Source organism: Mauremys reevesii, linkage group 4 (assembly GCF_016161935.1).
Source record: "Mauremys reevesii isolate NIE-2019 linkage group 4, ASM1616193v1, whole genome shotgun sequence".
Classification (NCBI taxonomy): Eukaryota; Metazoa; Chordata; order Testudines; family Geoemydidae; genus Mauremys; species Mauremys reevesii.
In genome coordinates this window covers 115,177,281-115,197,047 of record NC_052626.1, presented here as the reverse complement: position 1 = coordinate 115,197,047, position 19,767 = coordinate 115,177,281, and the positions used below count along the sequence as shown (strand labels likewise).

At 39.7% G+C, this 19,767-nt stretch overlaps 1 protein-coding gene across 2 annotated transcripts in view; it reads left to right on the top strand.

Moving 5' to 3' along the window:
* The window catches only part of PTDSS2 (phosphatidylserine synthase 2), a 72,578-nt gene that overhangs the window by 43,060 nt on the left and 9,751 nt on the right, over nt 1–19,767 (top strand). For both annotated transcript variants that reach the window (XM_039535684.1, XM_039535685.1), the window contains exons 4-10: nt 724–791; nt 5,779–5,913; nt 7,001–7,051; nt 9,957–10,070; nt 12,144–12,262; nt 14,244–14,358; nt 17,143–17,288. In XM_039535684.1, the coding sequence (XP_039391618.1) occupies nt 724–791; nt 5,779–5,913; nt 7,001–7,051; nt 9,957–10,070; nt 12,144–12,262; nt 14,244–14,358; nt 17,143–17,288 (748 nt within the window). The remainder of the gene's footprint in view (nt 1–723; nt 792–5,778; nt 5,914–7,000; nt 7,052–9,956; nt 10,071–12,143; nt 12,263–14,243; nt 14,359–17,142; nt 17,289–19,767) is intronic.

The window sequence follows — 19,767 nt, the reverse complement described above, 5'->3', positions numbered from 1 at the left end:
ATACCATTTTAATAGTAAACTTTGAAAAATGCCATCTGCTCACCTTTAAGAAAATGTAGCATTCCACACAGAGGAAGATAGGCTTCTAAAAATGAAAGAAGCAGTATTGCTTAGTGATCTTAAAGAATTGGGACTGCCATGGGACGGCAATTTTTGGTGTCCAAAAAAGTCTGCCAAGGTGTACTAGGCATAGGATAAAAAGTAAAGCTGAAGAGTCAGGTAACATCAGGAAGTGGAGGAGATGGGATTAGTTCAATAAGCAACAGATTTGCTTTAAGGAGTCATAAAGTGTGGTGGGGAACTTGAGAAATCTTTCATAGGGAAAGTCCTGCAAGAGAAATGTAATTCAGCTTTTTTTGCTTTATCTCTTAAACATGCTCATTAAAAGTTTGCTGAATTCTGATGCATTCTTGTGGACCCCGATGAAAAGATGTAGAAGAGCATTATCTTGCATATTAATGGCTCTGGGAGATCAGTAGGAATCTCAAAAGTTCTGCAAGTGAATTGATTTAATGGGCTGTTTAAATGTTGCCTGAATAGACTTGCACCATTTGGGAAGCTTATTGGTGGAGCTCCTTACTTTACTGTTTTGCATTAGTATTTCTTAGTGGAGGAGCAGAAGGGTGCTCTGTGTGAAATGGTTTTTTAATCATGCTACTGATAAACGAATTGCCAATTGATATTTTGCCAGAAGCCTTGCTAACATCCTGTTTGTTTCTGTAGCTTACTGGAGGTTTTGGCTGTGTGTCAGCGTTGTGTATGAGCTCTTCCTCATCTTTATACTCTTCCAGGTAAGGAACTTAAGAATTGACTCTTAATAACAACTGGGGTCTTGCTCTGAATATGAAAGTTCTTTGCTGGTATGAAGGAGAGGTGGTAAAACTACTTAAATATACCCCTTTCCCATTTCTCCGTAGCATGTAGTTCAAACCCTAGGCTAGTTGAAAGCCTCATCAAGATGCTGTTTCCTTTAGCCAGAGATGGTGAGGAGGCAGTGTTCTCTGGTGGCTGCATCAGAAGACTGGGAGATGGTACTCTTGGGGTATGTCTATACTGCATGCTAAGTCAAGGTCTATGAGGCCTGGGCCTGCACACTCGGTGTTTCCAAGCCCTTGCTTGAGCATGCTGCACTGTAAACCTAGGTTTACAATTTGTGGACCCAGGTCTCTCAGCTGTGCTAACGCAGCCATACTGCACTGCACAGACCTTCCGACTCAGGTCTGCAGGTTGAGCTGCATTCACACAGCTCAAGACCTGACTCCCAATTGGACTTGGGCTCAGACCCCACCTCCTAGCAGGTCCTAGGACCCTGGGTCCTTAATGCTTGCTCTCCTGATTTGTGTGTGGATGCAAGTGGGGCTTGGGCTAAAACCTGAATTGGAGCCTGGGCTAGTGTGCAGTGTAGACATACCCTTGCTTTCTTTTTTTTTTTTTTTGCACTACCACAGACTTGCTATTTGAGTTTGGGCAAAGTCACATTAGCTCTCAGTTCACTCCTCTGTAAAATTAACATGAAAATTAACTGCCTCACAAAGCTTAATATTTGTGAAGTACATTGTGTATCTTGGATGAAAGTTGCTAAGGAAATATTTCTTCCATTAAAAATAAAATACCTAATATGTACATCCACAGTTGTAAGGAGCAACTGCAAATGAGGTCTCAGTGCTTAAGTCTTAAGGAGACTAAAGTTAAGTCATTAGCAGAAAGAGGAATTCATGTACCATCAAACAATCCCCATCACATGTAATTAATTTGCTGATGACTCATAGAATCATAGGACTGGAAGGGACCTTGAGAGGTCATCTAGTCCAGTCTCCAGCACTCATGGCAGGACTAAGTATTATCTAGACCATTGCTGACAGGTGTTTCTCACCTGCTCTTAAAAATCTCCAATGATGGAGATTCCACAACCTCTCTAGAAAATTTATTCCAGTGCTTAAACACCCTGATGGTTAGGAAATTTTTCCTAATGTCCAAACTGCCCTTGCTGCAATTTAAGCCCATTGCTTTCTTGTCTCGCCATCAGATGTTAAGGAGAACAGTTTTTCTTCTGCCTCCTTGTAACAAACTTTTATGTACTTGAAAACTGTTATGATGCCCCCTCTGTTTTCTCTTCTCCAGACTAAACGCACCCAATTTTTTCAGTCTTCCCTCATAGGTCACATTTTCTTGACCTTTAATCATTTTTGTTGCTCTTCTCTGCACTTTCCCCAATTTTTCCACATCTTCCTTGAAACGTGGCACCTGAAACTGGACGCAATACTCTGTGGCCTAATCAGCGCGGAGTAGAGCAGAATTACTTCTTGGGTCTTGCTTACGACACTCTTGCTAATACATCCCAGAATGTTATTTGCTTTTTTTTGCAACAGTATTACACTGTTGATTCATATTTAACTTGTGATCCACTATGAGCCCCAGATCCATTTCAGCAATATTGTTTCCTAGGCAGTCATTTCCCATTTTGTATGTGTTCAACTGATTGTTTCTTCCTAAGTGGAGTATGTTGCATTTGTCCTTATTGAATTTCATCCTTCAGACCATTTCTCCAGTTTGTCCATATCATTTTGAATTTTAATCCTATCCTCCAAAATACTTGCAACCCTTCCCAGCTTGAGATCATGGATATCTATTTTTTCAGTCTTACTCAATTTGCATCCCATCTGCGATAGGTTGTTGCCTCCCAGGGTGCAGTCTGGGAGCCATGGGAACCGCTGTGTCCCTCTGCGCTAATTATAAGTGATAGCAAACAGATCAAAGCAGGTTACCTAGGAAATTACACAAAAACCAGCAAATTAAGCCTAAAATGCTAGCTAGGATTTGAGTCAGTAATCTCTCACCCTGACTGATGGGATAAGCAGTCCACAAGTCTCCATACACAGGCTAGAAATCCCATTAGCCTGGGACCAGCACTTCCCCCAGTTCAGTCTTTGTTCCTCAGGTGTTTCCAGGAGTTCTCTTGTGTGGGGAGGAAGGCCACAAGATGATGTCACTCCCTGCCTTATATAGTTTTTCCATATGGCGGGAACTCTTTGTTCCAAACTCAGTTCCCTGTCCAGTTTGTGGAAAAATACAGGTACCAAAATGGAGTTCAGTGTCATGTGGTCGGATCACATGCCTTTGCATATCCTGAGGAGTCATCGCAGCCGTTACTTATAGGCTGGCTGAAAGGTTACAGGAAGACTAAGCTTTTCCATCATCCATTGTCTTTGTGGATGGGCCATTAGCACTGTCTAGTTTCATCATTGTATCTGAAAGGCTAGCTGTAGGGGTTTTTCAGAGTAAGCACATTTGAAATGCAGATACGTAGTCTAGACACCTGACAAGACACATCTTGTACAAAATGCATGATAATGATCATATAACCATACCACTATGATGAATATGGGGTGTAGTGTCACGCCTCCCACCCCCAAAAACTGAACAAACCAAAATACCTGTGGGGGGGTGGTGGTGGTGGTTGTTTTCTTCAGGAAATGCACGCGGTGATAGTTCAGCCCAGAGGGGAATGTTAGAGTGATCAGAATAGAAAGGCTTGTCAGTCTTTCTGTTACTTGTGATCTTACTCTGTTAGTCTACAGTTCTTATTTTGCAGGCTATTAGGGTATTACATGCTGAATTAATTGCATTTCATAACTAGTGACTTTTTCTGATCTTGAAATTTTAGTAATATTTATCTCAAGTACAGCTCTTTTGAAAATATAAAAACATTAATTATCAACGCCGCTATGAGGTAGATAAACGGCTCTATTTCACAGGCTTCCACAGTAGAGGGGAAAATCAGGCAAAGTTAAAGGATTTGACCATGGTGACAAAGTGAATTATTGGCAAAACAGATTAGAATTCAGGAGTTTTTGGCTCCCATCTTCTCTTTCCATTAGACTATGATGCCTGCTTTGCAAACAAGATCTAAATGTTTAGCAAAACTTTTGAAGTTCATCTGAAGTTTGCCCTGGGTCCATACTGCTGCAAATAGCACTCCCTCTCATTCAGCCCGATTACCTCCCCAAACGTCAGTGGCAGAAGCCTTAGGAGCAAGAGAACAGTCAGTAATTTTTACCTCTGCTGGCTTGTCCAAACTGATTTGTACTAGTACCCACTGAACCAGTCCACTGTGTCACGCTTAATGTTTTTGCCTGTGCTTACATGACACTTGATTACTAGATCTTGGCTAAATTCATTCTTTCGTGTCTCTTACAAGCTGTCTGCCCCCTTGTGTTGGGGTCTTGAGCCTTTTACATGATGAACAAATTTATCTTTCTCCTTTTGTTCCTTTTTATGTAGTTTGTATCCCTGAGTAATCAGTCCCCCATTCATTCTCATGTCCTCACCATGCTTGTTATCTTACGTTTTCCCAGACAGCATTGTTGCAACTTACTGTCAATGTACTGTCAATTTGCTTCAGTTTGATTCCATATGCTGAGCTATACTGCTATAGTTTTTCTTTTTTGGATAGCAGTTTGTTTATAATTGCTTTTCTTTCCTCTGGTTGTGTCCTGCCATCTTCTAGGTCTGCTCAACCACTAATTGCAAAGGACATGTTTACTAGCTATTGCCCAATCCTTCAATTTAAAACCAAATATTTATCTTGTAAATATTTGATCATACATTTTTCTTGGACTTAGTCTGTTCCCTATAGATCAATATTACCGACTCTCCTAAAAGCCGATTTAAGCTCATTTGTGTAACAAATCTTTGTTGTGGTAAATGTGAAATTAGTCCAACTTAACTACTTTGTTTTGTCATGTTACTGACTTTGGTTACACAGATTTGATTTTCTTTTCTCCACCCCCCTTACACTTTGCTGGTTTGATTGCTATTTGTTCATTAGCCTGTCATAACAAACACTACTCCATTTATCATGTTGCTGCTAGTGTAAAGCATTGGCTATGACAATGTTTGTGGTTCCATTAGGAAATATTTGTTCTTTAGCAAATTAGTTACATATGATGGGGATGGCTTTTACATGAATTAATCTTTTTGCTAAAGATTTTCCTTTAGTTTCCTTGAAGTCCTATTGTTCATGATACTGGTCTGACCTTAATTTGAAAACAAAATTGTATTTCTTATTTGATGAGGACTTCTAGTAAACTCTAACCATAGAATTTAGTTTGATCCTGCTCTTTCTATAACTGAAGTAAACATTTGTGCATGACAACTCCTCTTTGTATGGTGCTTAATCTGTGTTTTAAATCTGCTGATTTTTAGCATGCATTTAGTTGGCAGACATATGGGCTGTAGCTAGTTTGAAATGCTGCTGGATGTTTCCTGTCCTAGGGAAGCAAAACCAAAATGAACAGTTGATATGAGGACAATAGACATTGTAGCCCCTGAAGAATGAACTGGTATGGTTTGGTGGTTGTTGATCGCCCCGCTGAGGTGATGGGAAAAGGAAAGAGGGTGGGTTATGTCTCAACTCTTCAATTATGAGCCTTATAGGCTTTTTTTTTTTTTTTTAAATTGGTGCATAGAAGCTCTTCAGTAAGTTAAGTCAAATCTGTCTCTGGTTTTCCTAGTCTAGACTGTAGGATTGTACCTTAATACAGTCTTGACTAGTCATTTGAATCAGCTTCAGCACTGAGTACTGGAGGTCATGAGAGCTAGGAATATAAATTAGTAACCATTCAACCTTCATTTAAGGAGGCTTGACTACATGTCTGAGGTATTCTGCAACATAAATGTAAAAATCATTGAAGATAGGGAATCACTAGTTAGCAATGCTTCAGATTTTCCTGCCTGTTAACTATCAGCTGCTAACAGATGGATGTGTTAATTCTGCAGACTGTACACGATGGCAGACAGTTCATGAAATACATTGATCCAAATTTAGGAGTTGCCTTGCCAGAAAGAGACTATGGTGGGAACTGCCTTATTTACGATCCAGGCAACAAGACTGATCCATTTCACAATGTCTGGGTAAGAAATTGAAATAAAAAAGCTCTTGGCTAGTGAGTCTTAATGTTTTTGTGTGAAATGTTGCCTATTTGATACTCTAATGTGCAGTCTTTCATATGTTTTATTGCTGAATCCATAATCCATTTGTCTTTTCTTTAGTTTTAGACTTTTACCCACCATTTTCCTTTTCTCTCTTGATGTTTAGGATTAATCAGGTCAAGATATGCATCTCTTTGTAACCAAATTAACTACTTTTGGAGAAGGGGTAAATGATTTAGCTGCTGTTCAAAGTACTGATGTAAATCGATACCTATTCCTCTGTTCCTACTAGAGTTAGCTTCTCTTTATGCTTAATAGTAGCGTATTTAGCTCCTTTTTACAGAAGGCTATAAGTTTAAATGCTGTTTACATGCTACTGAATGACCCATAAATTGCATGCTTTTGTATCTTCACCTGAGATTCAAGAAGCCACATGAATTTTGTTCCCAGATCCACAAGCCAGAGGCATAAAATCTGAAACCATAGGAATTGGTGTTAGTTATGTACACTGATCTCCAAACGGTTACGGTGGTTGTGCAGCAGACAAGGCTGGAACCTTTAGATCCACTGCATGCTCCTCTGCCACTTGAGCTAATGGAGTAACTGATAGTAATAGCAAGTTATACTTTAGGTGCACCAACACTAGAGGGGGTTGGACACACCTTTTGCCCATGGATTTTATATCTATTTGCTGACAGCAGAACAATGGTGAGCTTGGGAAACTCGGGTTTTGTTCTGGGCTCCTGAGCACAGACTCTTCTGCTGGTTTCCCTGCAGCCTGACCCCTGGCTTCTGCCTGAACCTCTACACGCTGTCTTAGTCCAAGTTTCATCTCCCCCCGGCCCTTCTTGAAGTTTCTAAGTTTGCTTTAGATCACATTACCTGAGTGTGTGCAATACTTCATGGGTATCAAGAAGCATATGGAATTTGCATACATTTCAAATAGCAGCTAAGGCAGTTGAAAAGATTAAGTTCCACTACTATATTACCTAGATAAAAATGCAGGCCTTGAGAACAAATATTGATCTTCTATATAACAAATAACCTAACATCTCCGCTTGGTTTATAGGACAAACTGGATGGATTTGTTCCTGCTCACTTCCTTGGCTGGTACCTAAAAGTAAGAATCAGTCCCCTCTGTGTTCGGATATTTTCATTAGTGCTCTTCTGCTTTGAGCGCTTGACTGCTTCTGTTTCAATGTTACCAGTGTTCAGAATCAATTATATTAGGCAGTCATCCATGAACTAGTTTAAATAAGTGTTTGCATAATAATAAGTCTTATTTTTTTCTGACCATAGTAGGTCATTTAATTTCTTTTCTAAATAACATTCCACTAACAAGCTTCTGCTTCCACAGAGATGATTCATATTAAGGTCAGATGGATAAAACAAAGAATATGCAAAAGCAAAGTCCTTTATTTTCCCAGCATCCTAAATGCTTGAGTGATCTTAACATAGACTGTGGAAAAGATAATGTGCAGTGTAGACTGTGGTGAAGTTACCATTCACCCAGATACATGATATACCAATAGAATTCCACATGCTAAGCACTTCACACTTTCCAAATAGCTCCTAGTTCGTAATTTAAAAGTACTATAAAGGGGCAATGTCTTAGTCATTGCAACTGTCAGCATGCATGCACCAATCATGGAAGAAATGCCAGCTGAATTTGTCTATAGCGGAACATGGGCAGTACATCAGATACTGAATATTTAGGGCTAAATGTGACTATCCTCTGTTCAAGTGAATTGACTAACAAGTTTTACTTTACCTTGCATCCCTTGTTGATCTCTTAGTCTGTGTCCTCTCCTGAACAGCATCATTCAGAAAAGGTTAAACTTGAATTGTAAGATAAATCCCTGTTTTCATTTTACTTCCACTCCCCATTCAAAAACGCAAGGTTTGACATTGCTGTAGTAATTTGCCATGAATAGAAAAGAGCTTGCTAACCTATATAAGACTTTGTTTTGAAGCATGTGTGGGATATGAGGAACACTTCTGTTACAGTCTGATACTCCTGGATATAGAGAGAATTCTCAGAATGAGAATTCTGTTGCATTCGTGTAATAATATTTTTTCTATAAAAACAAATTTGACCAAAACTTAGGCAGAGTGTGATTTCCTAGAAAAGTGAGGGACTGGGTGAAAAGACATAGCACAAGTAGTAAAACAAGGTTTTTGTAGGAACTAAAGGAAGTTGGGGTAGGATACAGGACTTGGATCTCTCTTAAATCAAGCTATTAGATTTACTCCAGGCCAAGAAGAGTATAGTCTGTATCAGGGTCATGTGGGAGAATGTCCTACAGAGAGGTTTATTTGATAATGTGCTTCCTGTCCAACTATTTGTAGTCCCATCTCTTGAGTCTGGCTCATCTGTTTTGATCACCTATGTGCTCCACAAAGCAGAGATTTGTGTACTGCATAGCAAAATAAATATGCCTCTTGTATTCCTCCCTAGTCATTAAAATATTCCTACGCCACTTTGTTAGCTTGTTTTCTCTTTCATACTACTTGAATGCAAAAGTGAGCACATTCTATTTTCAATTTTGCTTGTGACTTGCATAATTAAAACAAACTCCGACCTGTTCTGCACCCTGACTCCCCATGAAAAAACATGGAAAAATTAAGGGTCTTACTTTTCAGTACTTTACTTATGTAGATCTTTTATTTTACCATCGGTGTGATCCCAGGACAGATGTTGGTTGAACATTATCAGCATAAACATCTTTAAAAGATGTCTGCTTCTTATTGGCTTTGCCAGGGTTCAGTCAGTGTAGCTGATCACATTAAATATAGAATTACAGCACAACTTAACTGCCTGAGATTAAATGTTAATATAGCTCTAAATGCTGTTATCTAACATAAGGTATGTGTAGATTTAGGGGATATAGTTCTATATGTAGCAGGTTTGGGGAAAGCATGTTTTAAATAGGAGGGGCAGAAATGTGACTGGCTTTGATTGCCCTTGCACAGTCCTGAGGTGGAAGAGTCTTTTTCTCTGTAGTAAAACTGTGTCCTGGGTCTCTCACTAATCTATTGCTGGGCAGGAGCTGTACTGTACTGTACTAGTAGAAAGAAAGCTGTGGGAACCCCAGCCATGTGAGAAGCTCAATCTTTAGCTGCTGGCAGTAAAGGAGGGGCACTTCTTTCTCCTTTCCTGGCTGCTGCACATAGGCAGCTCTACTCCTTTTGGCTGGAGGGTGGGGAGGCATGTATAACTCACCTTGTGACTGCTGGGAGAGTGAGCCCTATGCTACACTCCTCCCAGTATCCAGATAATGATACGTTTACAACCACCCATCAGTCTGAATATTCCTCTCCAGGACCTACAGCAGCACAGTCCGTCTGTCCATGCTCCTGCTCCTGACCTTGCCATTTCTAATGCTGTAAGAATGTTGCTTACAGACCTGCATTTTTACCGCTACACCTTGCAAGCCAGTGCCAGTCATCTTCAATCCTAAAAGGAATGGTTTGGGAAGAGATTACTCAAGTGTCTGCCCTCTGCCAACTACACTCAGTATTGTTGGCTCCTTTTGAGTAAATCGCTGAGTGGGATGGTTTGTTTTTTACACATGAAAAATCTAAAACTGCAGTTCCCTTTTCCAGCCCCTCCTGATAGGTGAGGAGTGGGAGTGCTGTTCAGACATGCGGAGCAGGATCAGAACAGCACCCAGTGAGTTAAGTGTGTCACTGAGAAGCTTAGCCTAAAACACGTACCTGGATCTTATAGGAAATTTCCACTCAGTGCCTCCTATGCAGGGTCACTTGGAGATGTGATGCGAGTATGGGTGAACACAGCCCTATTGCTGATTTGAGGGCAGTTGGCTGCTTTGAGAATTACATTAAGCAAGCTGGAAGAGCCTTTCCTGAGCAGCCCCAAAACACTGCTGGCTGCTGCCACCTTCACATAGTAATAGACTCTTGCATTTGAATTGTATTTCCTTCTGTTACTGTATCCTGCTTGCCTGCTTTTATTCTTTGCAAGGTATTCTCCAAGATAAATTTCCTTCCCTTTCTTTCTTCAGACGCTAATGATTCGGGACTGGTGGATGTGTATGATCATCAGTGTAATGTTTGAATTTCTGGAGTATAGTCTGGAACATCAGCTTCCAAACTTCAGTGAATGTTGGTGGGATCATGTATGTACTGCATTCTGTATATCTTAAATGCGGGAAAAAACGTTGATTATCTGATCTGTCTATGGCCCAAATAGACATCTAGCTGTAGTGATACTGTGCTATGGCACAGGATTGATGTAGCTGGTGAGCATTCATGTGCTATCTATCAGATGTTAATTTATTCAGTTGTATATGCACATGGAGGTGATTGAGTTTTAGCTCAGTGCCTACTTTCCCCTTTTTATAACAGATTAAAAATGTGTATTTGTTGCTTAGTACAAAACCCTTCCCTTGTTTTGATTCCCCAACTATCAGTGGATGTATAAAACCTTTACTGACAAACATCTGTTCTGTGGAATGGTAGCTCTGTAGTACACAATTAGATGTCTGTCCATATTTCTCTCTGTTCCTGCATATGTTGTACCTTCCACACTAATCTATACTCAATGTATATAAATGTTTCGATATGTCTTTCTGATGACCGTATAAATCACAATATTTGAAGATTGAGGAACACAGAGAGAAAATTACAGGCTTGTATGTAGTGTGTATGCTTTTTCTTTTTATCAGTTTCAAATGTGGACTCAGTGCAACTTGTGTTCATCTTGTTTGTTTTTTGGTATTTTGAATTTTTTATGAAAACCCATTTTTCTCTGTTCATCTAACAACAAACATAGGTGCTTTTGTAAAGACATTGCTACAGTACAGTAAAGTAAATCTGTCTTAACTAGATCCCTTCTATTGTGTTGGGAGTTCAAATTAGAAAGTCATCCCCCATGCCATTTAAATAGTTTGGTCTTGTAGTGCAGATGGGAGCATGCAATGTCTCAATTACGCTAAACTCCAAGATTTTAGTTTTGTCTATCAATTGTAGCCATAGATGTCTTAAGATACTTAACACTTTTTTTTAAGGCCAGACGGCACTACTATAATCTAGTCTGGCTACCTTCACAACACAGGCCATACAATTTGAAGTGTGACTTCATCTTCTGCATGATGCCATCAGACATGAGTGTTCAAAGTTTGCAACAAGCTTCCCTGGATGTGATGCTATTTATCTATAGATTTTTTTTTCCGCATAAATAAATTTTTTATGTAATGTCAACTCTTTGGGAAAAAGTACTTTCTTATTGTTAGAGCTGTAACATTTTTATAATGTTTGCTTTATCTTTTTTAAACACATTCCTAAAGAAAGCAAAGAAAATATCTATTTGATCAATAGATAGCAGTATCGGAAGCTGTCGTAGTAGAACTAATGAAGTGAGCAACTTTGAGAGATGCTAACAAGTTTTGAATTAAAAAAGCAGCCAATATTCCCAGCTCTGAGACCCCTTTCAGGAATTAATGCTCAACAGTAAATATAGGGCACGGGAGAAATTAAGCTCTCCTTCTCCCATGAACTTTACATCCTGAACCTGGAGACAAATAATCCAGCTGGATACATAGAAAATGACAGGCTCAAGATCAAGAAACACCTTAAATACCAGGCACAGCAAAATCCAGTGCAACACAACCTGGTAATACACCTCTACCCTGATATAACGCTACCCGATATAACACAAATTCGGATATAAGGCGGTAAAGCTGTGCTCCGGGGAGGGGGGGCGGGGCTGTGCACTCCGGTGGATCAAAGCAAGTTCGATATAACGCGGTTTCACCTATAACGCGGTAAGATTTTTTTGACTCCCGAGGACAGCGTGATATCGGGGTAGAAGTGTACTCTTTGGGTGCTTTAAGACATTCCCACTAGAGATAGGCAGTGTGTGGAGCCACAACCATAATGAGCAGTGGGAGGTCAGTTTACTGTAATAGGACTGATATATCAAGAAGAGGGTTTACTCTTCCCCCTTGTTTAAAAATCTGATGTCCATCAAATGCGTATCTGGGCAGCTAGACTTTCAGGAGGTATGAGGCATGTGTCCAGAGAATCTTAATATTGGATGAACTAGCGATTCTGTAAGAACTCATTCCTTTTTCATGAAAACATGTACCTGCACATAAAAGTATATAGTATTTCCATTTTATAGCCTTCACTAGACCATTAAGCTTCAGTTTTGTAGTTCTGCTGCTTAAATACTTTTTTTTTCCTTTCAGTGGATAATGGATGTAATCCTATGCAATGGATTTGGGATTTATTGTGGAATGAAGACTTTGGGATGGCTTTCTTTGAAAACATATAAATGGCAAGGACTTTGGAACATTCCTACATACAAGTATGCTACTTTAGAAAAATTTTCCATAACCAAACATAGCAGAACTCAAATGAGTTTGGGGATTTTACTTCAAATATACTGAAATACTGAATCATAGGTGAAGTTTTATTTGATTTAAGGATTTAATTTCTATGCTCAAAACAAGAATCTGTAAACTAATTTTGTACATAAACCTAATATGGGGAATTTTGTATGACTTTTTTCAGCTAACATACTCTGAGTTTTAAAGGGACATCTTAAGGAAACCTGCTCACTTCTGTGAGAAGGGGAGGGCTTTTGTTCTGTTTGCCTTATTAGCATTATTGAGGCTTACGTTGGAAATATGTAAGGGCCTGTGTGATGAAACAGACTTGTGTGATGAAACAGACTTATGTCATGAAGGAGCCAACTTGTTCTTTTGGGTTTTGTAATTGAGCAACAGTTGCTTAATCTGCTTTTCCTGAGTAGGCAGCAGGTTAAAATACTATCAGAGTTTGGCTGCTATTAAGAACCAGCTTTGTCTTGAGACAACAATAAAAGCTATATGGCAACTTAGCGTATCTTAACCCTCTGTTTCTAAAATGAATGTCTTCTAACTTGAGCTCTGGTGCCAGCATTCTTGAAACGTACTGGTGGGTGCTGCTCTGCTCTGACCTTACTGTTTTCAGTTGCTTGAATTAGGTTGGCATTTAGAACTTTTTAAGCAGTGTTAAGGACAAGTTGAATTGCACATCCACAGATGTGTGTCTCAAAGCTGTGACAACTCAGAGCTTCAGCCTATATTAACAGATAAAGGAAAGCTGTGTGCCATTCAGACATTTCATCATTTCCCTGGTGTCTTCAGTGAAATTATTCTAATTATCATATCTGTAAATGAACAGCTGGAGAGAGTTCTAGTTTAAGGTATGGGGTATAGAAAAGACACAAGGTGGGAATTAGATAATTTAGGAAGTCTGACTTATTAAATGCAATAAAATAATGGAAACTACATTAGCATCCTTTTTGTTTCCAGTTTTTCTGACCACATGTCTCGGGTGCCATTTTCTCATCAGTGATCAGAGTTTGGTAGTAAAACTGGCCTTTTTGGCTGTATAACCCTCTGCTGTAGAAGCAAGTTTAAGTGCCTGTAATACCAAGAGTTCCAGAATTGAAATGGTGGTGGAAGATCGTGCTGCTTGTTCTGAGACTTGTATTTCATTAAAATCTGTGCACATATGATCGCATAATTTGGGCAGCTAAAGGACATTGTGGTTATGTAACTGAAAAGTGTATTCAGTGAAGATTGAAGCACATGCAATAACTAGTGGGTTATTTTGTGACCACTGATGCTGAGTTAAATATTAACGTGAACTTTGTTTTGTGTAGTGAAAATACATCGTCCTAGAATGGCGTCTTCCACACTGACTGTGAAATCTAGAAATGGCAGTGTTGTGTGGAAACCAGACACGTTTATAGATTAACCTGAAATAAATACAGACAGGAACTGTAGAATGCCTCAGCTCTGGATAGAAAATACTTTGTGAGCAAAGGTGTACTCTAACCTACTTATGAGTGATCAGGTCAAGAACATTCAAAGCTTCAGTAGCGTTATACCATTATTTCTTCAACTCATAAGTTTTAAAAATGTCCTTGGATAATAGTTATGCTCTAATACCATGCACTACTGGTTCTGAATTAGGTTTGTGGAGACTGCTCTTACTTGACGACACCCAGGATAGGAACTATGTACTTAGTGCAATGTCTCTGTAAATTTAGTTTCGTAAAAATTCAATTGATATGCTGTTTAGCAGGTTTTTAAATAAGAGTATGTTGACTCACTGTGGCTTTCATATAAAGGTGGGTTTAATACAGGGGGAAAAGAGGGCCCCTAGCTCAGGGCAGAAAAGTTTGGTGGCTTGAACTGATGCCTGATTTAAAAAAAATTAAAATGTGTTTGTAAAGATTGGATATTTCTGTTCCTTTAAAACTGGTGTAAGAGTGATGTGTGGTGACTTTTTTTCAGAGGTAAAATAAAGAGAATTGCTTTCCAGTTCACACCCTATAGCTGGGTCAAATTTGAGTGGAAGCCAGCATCCAGCCTGCGCAGATGGCTAGCAGTTTGTGGCATCATCTTTGTAGTAAGGAAACTTCTTTTTAAACTAACTGGTAAAATGACTTGTTTGCAGCACTCATAAATGTGTTTATGGGAATTTTGTTTTTGATTTCTGCCAATCCTGGCTTTACTATGTGTGACACCCTGGAATTGGGACTGTCTTTCTTCCTATCTGTAAATTGATTTTTCAAAAATATTTTTAGTCTTGATTACTGAGTGATATACTTCAATTCTAAGTAGCTTAACATGCATGCTAAGCGTAATTAAATTTATAAATTGTGCTGCCCAAAATGCAGACTTCATATGAAAATATCCCTTTTGTTCCCCACTTCCAGGGGAGTATTATCAGATTAAAATTAGAGAGAGCTTCAAACCAGAACCTTAGCGCTCAGCACTTCAGGCTCTGGGCACTATGGATCTAGAACACAGTGTTTTGATTCAGGCCTATCTAACTAACATCAAAGAAAAGACAAGGGAACTAAACAATTTGATCATATTGGACACTCAGTTTTGTCTAGCTCTGTTCTCCGGGGTATTTATGTATTAAATGTATTTATATCACTGTCCCAGAACAGTCACATCCAGAGTAAGTGGAGAAATGCAAAAACACAGCAGACTGAAATGCTTTTGATGCTTTCTCTAGATATTGGACTGTATTATTTACATGATACTATATAGATATAAATATATATAATCTGTACATTTGATAAGCAGACTGTTCTAACAGCTGCTTAATCACTCTGTAAATTAGCAGAGGATGAATGATTGCTATGAAAATCTGATGGCATTTTTATTTTAAGGGTTGCCTAGTAAATTTTTCTAATCCCATTTGCTTTGTGGGGCATCTTAGATTGTTATGTATTCTAAATTCACTCTCATTGGAGAAGACAAATGGCAGGTTTGTGAAACTGTTCTTTTGGAGCAAGTAATGTATTACCTGTAATTAACAATTTGTGGGAACACCTACAACATATGTTAGGCACTTTGCAAACACATAGACGATAGTCAATTTAAATAAAAATTCAGACCACCAAACTTTCTGTAATACAAAATTTGTCTTGTATGTTAGATTCATATGCCACAATGGATTTGCTCAGATTGATACAATTTCTTTATGGGAGTTGAAGTGAACAGCAATATTAATAAAACATTCTGCATGTCTATAAAGAGGTCCTGGAACCCAATATGAAAGTAACTTTCATGCACAATAAAAAAGAGCCAGCCATTAGTTGGCAATGCCCATTGCTAAACCTGAAGAAGCTGTCAAGCTCATGTTAGTCTGGGGCAAACTCAAGTCATAGTGATTCTCTGGGCAAAAACAGCTTGCATCTGATTTGTGATTGTTCAGCTAGCTTCATCTCACAAATACACCTCAGATTTAATCATTACTTGCTAATATTTTTCATTATATATAATCTTTGGAGCAAGAAACATCCTTCAACTCAAGTCTACCATATACCATAACTGAAATGACTCCCCCTGTAGGGGTTCTTTCTGTCACTTTTTAAACTTCAGTTCATCTATAAACTCACTAAGTAAATATTTAATTACTGCTGCTCAGTGAAATCTTGTCAGTGACACTTGTGTAATTAGTGCCCAAAACTGGATCTGTTGCTTATGTTTCCTGGTATTTTGTGTGTATCTATAATCAGCCTCTTCAGTAGCCATTGGAAGGACAACTTTTATGCTTTTAGGATTCATTAGTGGTAGTTCTAAAATTATATAAATCACCAGATAAACTTGGTTAAAAATAGAATTAAGGTTGCTGCCACACTTCATTGGTGCCTCACCTGTGTGCCTTACAAAAACATTATTTTTTAAAAAATATTCTAATTGCTTCCATGCAGCCCCCCATAAAACCGTTTAATGTTCTTATGGCACCTGACAGGTGCTCGTATCTTGATGGAGGGCATAGCATGAGAGCTGGGACGGAGTAGAATGTTGTGGAACCAGTGGCAATAACTTTAGCTCAAGCTTTAACCAAGTTTTGTCCAAATCTCCCTTTTTCAGTGAACGCAACGTGAAATGGGAGAGCAAAGGAAGCTGAGGAAGCATGTGTCCCCACTTTCCTTTTGACTTCTCTATTCCTGGCAACCCTCTATAGTCTCATTCCCCATGCCCTCTGTAAAGACCTGCTGACTGAGACAGGGCTGCTGAGATCGGAAGGGTCCAGGTGCGACGTTACCTCAGTCAGTGTGTGTGTGTGTGTGCGCGTGCAGGAGAAAGTGATAAAGGAAGCTCCTTCCTTATGATGAACTACGGGACGTTAGCTGAGTCAAGAGGGCAGGAAGCACTAGTGCTTCTTGAACTTCTCCTTGGTCCCTCTGCTTCTGGCAAATCCTCCTACCCTATCCCCCGCATGAGTCATGAAGAGGAGGCTTGTTCCCCTGCTCCCTCAGACCTTTCTTAATAATTAATCGTGGGATGCTCATCTGGGCCTACAACCCCCATTAGCTTTAATAGGTTCCCAAATTCTAGAGTGAGGTCCTGGTCCTGTTGAAGTTAGCGGGAGTTTTGCATAGTCCTCCATAGTAGAACCCGGTTTTCACCCCTAATCTGGAGATGAAGTACAACTGCCATTGCTTGGCATTTTCAACTATACTTCAAGATGTGACTGGAAGGTAGCGCTGCATAATTCAGAGCAAGCAGATAGGCATGTTTTCTAGTTGCTCCTTATGGGGCCCTCTCTGTGCAAGTCTGAGTATACGTTTCTATTTTAGGAATAAATGTAAGGGGTGGGGGTGGTCCAAGCTTTACTCATTGAATCTTTTTTAGTTAAATTATTAAAATGTCCTTTTTTTTCCCTCAGTTTTTATTGGCAGAGCTGAACACGTTTTACTTGAAGTTTGTCCTGTGGATGCCACCCGAACACTACTTGGTCCTGTTACGACTTGTCTTCTTTGTCAATGTGGGAGGTGTGGGCATGAGGGAGATCTACGACTTCATGGATGACCCGTAAGCCAGTCGTTTTTTCTGTGCAGTGTCAAGCTTTAATTGCTTTCTCTTTAGCCTTGCTGCAGTTTGTTGGTGCAAGTACCATAGAAGTGGATCAGCCTTTTGGGGCAAAGAAGCCTTCAGCCCTCAGCACTTGCTTTGTTTTCCACTGTGCACCTTGATTGTAAAACATATCCCCTCTTGTAGGCTACATATGGTAGATAACAGGTGTCCGTACAGACCGTTTTACATGTGCAGTATTAAATTTCAGTTTTTCTTGAACAAAAAGTTACCATATTCTTTGAAAATGTTCTATATCATTTGAATTACCTGGAACGCTTGTTTTATTTGTGTGAGGTGGCACTGAACTCCTTTCTCGTTTACAAGCCTGGTGCTACAGTCCTTAGACTTGGCTTCTAAGGACTGCATGGTCCAGCCCTAAACCCTTTTTCGTAAAGGTGCTTCTTTCTTCAGCTATCTTTCAACACTTTTTTCTGGTCCTCTGGAGCTTTTGCGGCACCACCTTGCATATCAGAGGACCCTCTGGTGATGCATTTTAGGGCAAAGAACCCCCTCCCCCACAACAGTGCATGTACTAGGCACCTGTCAGATTGCTCCTATTTAAGCATCATATTTGTCATTGCTGCTTTTATTGTTTCTGCAGACTGTAAAGTCTGCGAATGCTTAGTTCTCAAGTTGAGTTTTTTTGTTAATTTACAGTGGTAATGTCACAAATTGGCTGACCACGCTTCTTAAGGCTGACACTACCTCTAGCTTCAAGGGATACTTGTCTGTCACTGAACAACACAAAAAATGTCTGTGTTCAGAATTTAAGGTTTTGACACTGAAGATCAGTTTCACTTGCAAGGCTTTGACACATAGAACTGGAAAGAAGGGTCAATCCAGATTATTTAGTTGGATTTAAGGACATTCAGCAGTAACAGGTGGTCCCCTGCCACCTGGTGTTGGACCTACTGGTTTGAGATATGCCTCCATTTCAAAGGTAAGACGAGGTCTCTACCTCTTATTGGTGAGCTCCTCTCCTTAGCAGCACACCCCATCTTTTGGTTCCTGTGTTTGTGTTGAAAAAGCAACTCCTTTGCCCTCTGTTCAACCACATGGCATAACATTGAGACTTAGAAGAATCATCAGTCATTAGTCTTTCATTGCTGATTCAGCGTGTTGCCATTCTTTCAGTGAATTGAGTCACAAAAATGAGGAACTCATCTAGTGAATGGACAAACTCATCCCAAGTACCATGTCACCACCACCATCATTAGCTACTTTTTTGTTTCTCTTGCTAGATAAGGTGACTGCCATCGGCATATTTGAGATTGTTTTTCTGATTCATCAGCAGACCTAACTTCCGTAGGTTCTTTATTGAAGGCTGCGGAATCTAATGCCACTGGTATCTCATTAGTATCCTCTGTCTGCTTAGTCTGATTGTGGTTCCTTCTTGCGTCTCATACCGTCACATGAGAAATGACATCTACTCCTTTTTTCACTGCTTGTCTTGGTGTTTGTTCCACTCCAAATCACCTTGAGTCAAGAACCCTATTGATGGACTCTTCCAATTCTGAATTGTAAGAAGAAGCTATTGGTGAAGAGCAGGCTGTTCTGAATACTTACTTCCTAGGTACACTCTAAACACATCCAGTCTGTTCCATTTGAAAACTGCCGTGGCCTCTCAATTCTTTAAAAAGGGATAAAGCCTAGGATATTCCATTGGTCACCTGTTGCCAGATTCAGCGTCAGGATGTCTTATTCCTGGGTGACACAACTGTTGCAGAGCCAGCCAAAGACCTAACCAGCTTCTGTAATCCTACAATATTCAGCATAGGAAGCAATAAAGCTCTAAACTAAGATATTCATCTTCTCTCCTAATTCAGAGTCATTTGTGGTCTTTTCAACAATTTTAGCACCAGAGTGGCTAGAACTTTCTGGTCCTCCTGATAAAGCATCTAAAATTTACATTAACGGGCCATGAGACTTACAGTTCTGGTACTGAGAGGCTTTTGTCATTTTCATATCCCACTTGTCCCATTAAAAATTGTCCTACAGTTAAGAGCAGAAAAGCTCTGAATCTAGGCAGATTCTTCCTTAAATAATCCTCTGGTGCAGTGGACGTCACTGCTAGGTGCATGGCATCTGGGGTTACGCTCTCTCTGTATCTTCATGTTTCGGGTGTCAAGCCTTTTTCAGAAAGCCTGGAATAAGGCCATGGGTTTTATACTTGGTCTTTGATCCTTTAAAATTCTTTCCCAAATGAAGAGCCCATAACCAGCTTGTGTTCCTTCAACATTCTCAGTCTGAGTATGTCCCGTTCATCAGTGGTCACCTGGGACTCTTAGTTCTCTCACAAGCAGGGTTCCTGAAGGAATGGCTTTATAATCAAGGCACGTGAAAATAGCCAGCTTTCTGCTTTGCTGGCCTACTCTCCTCAATAGGTGTAGGGCAGAACAAGGTTTTTGGAATACTTTTGGTTTCTCTCTCTCTCCAT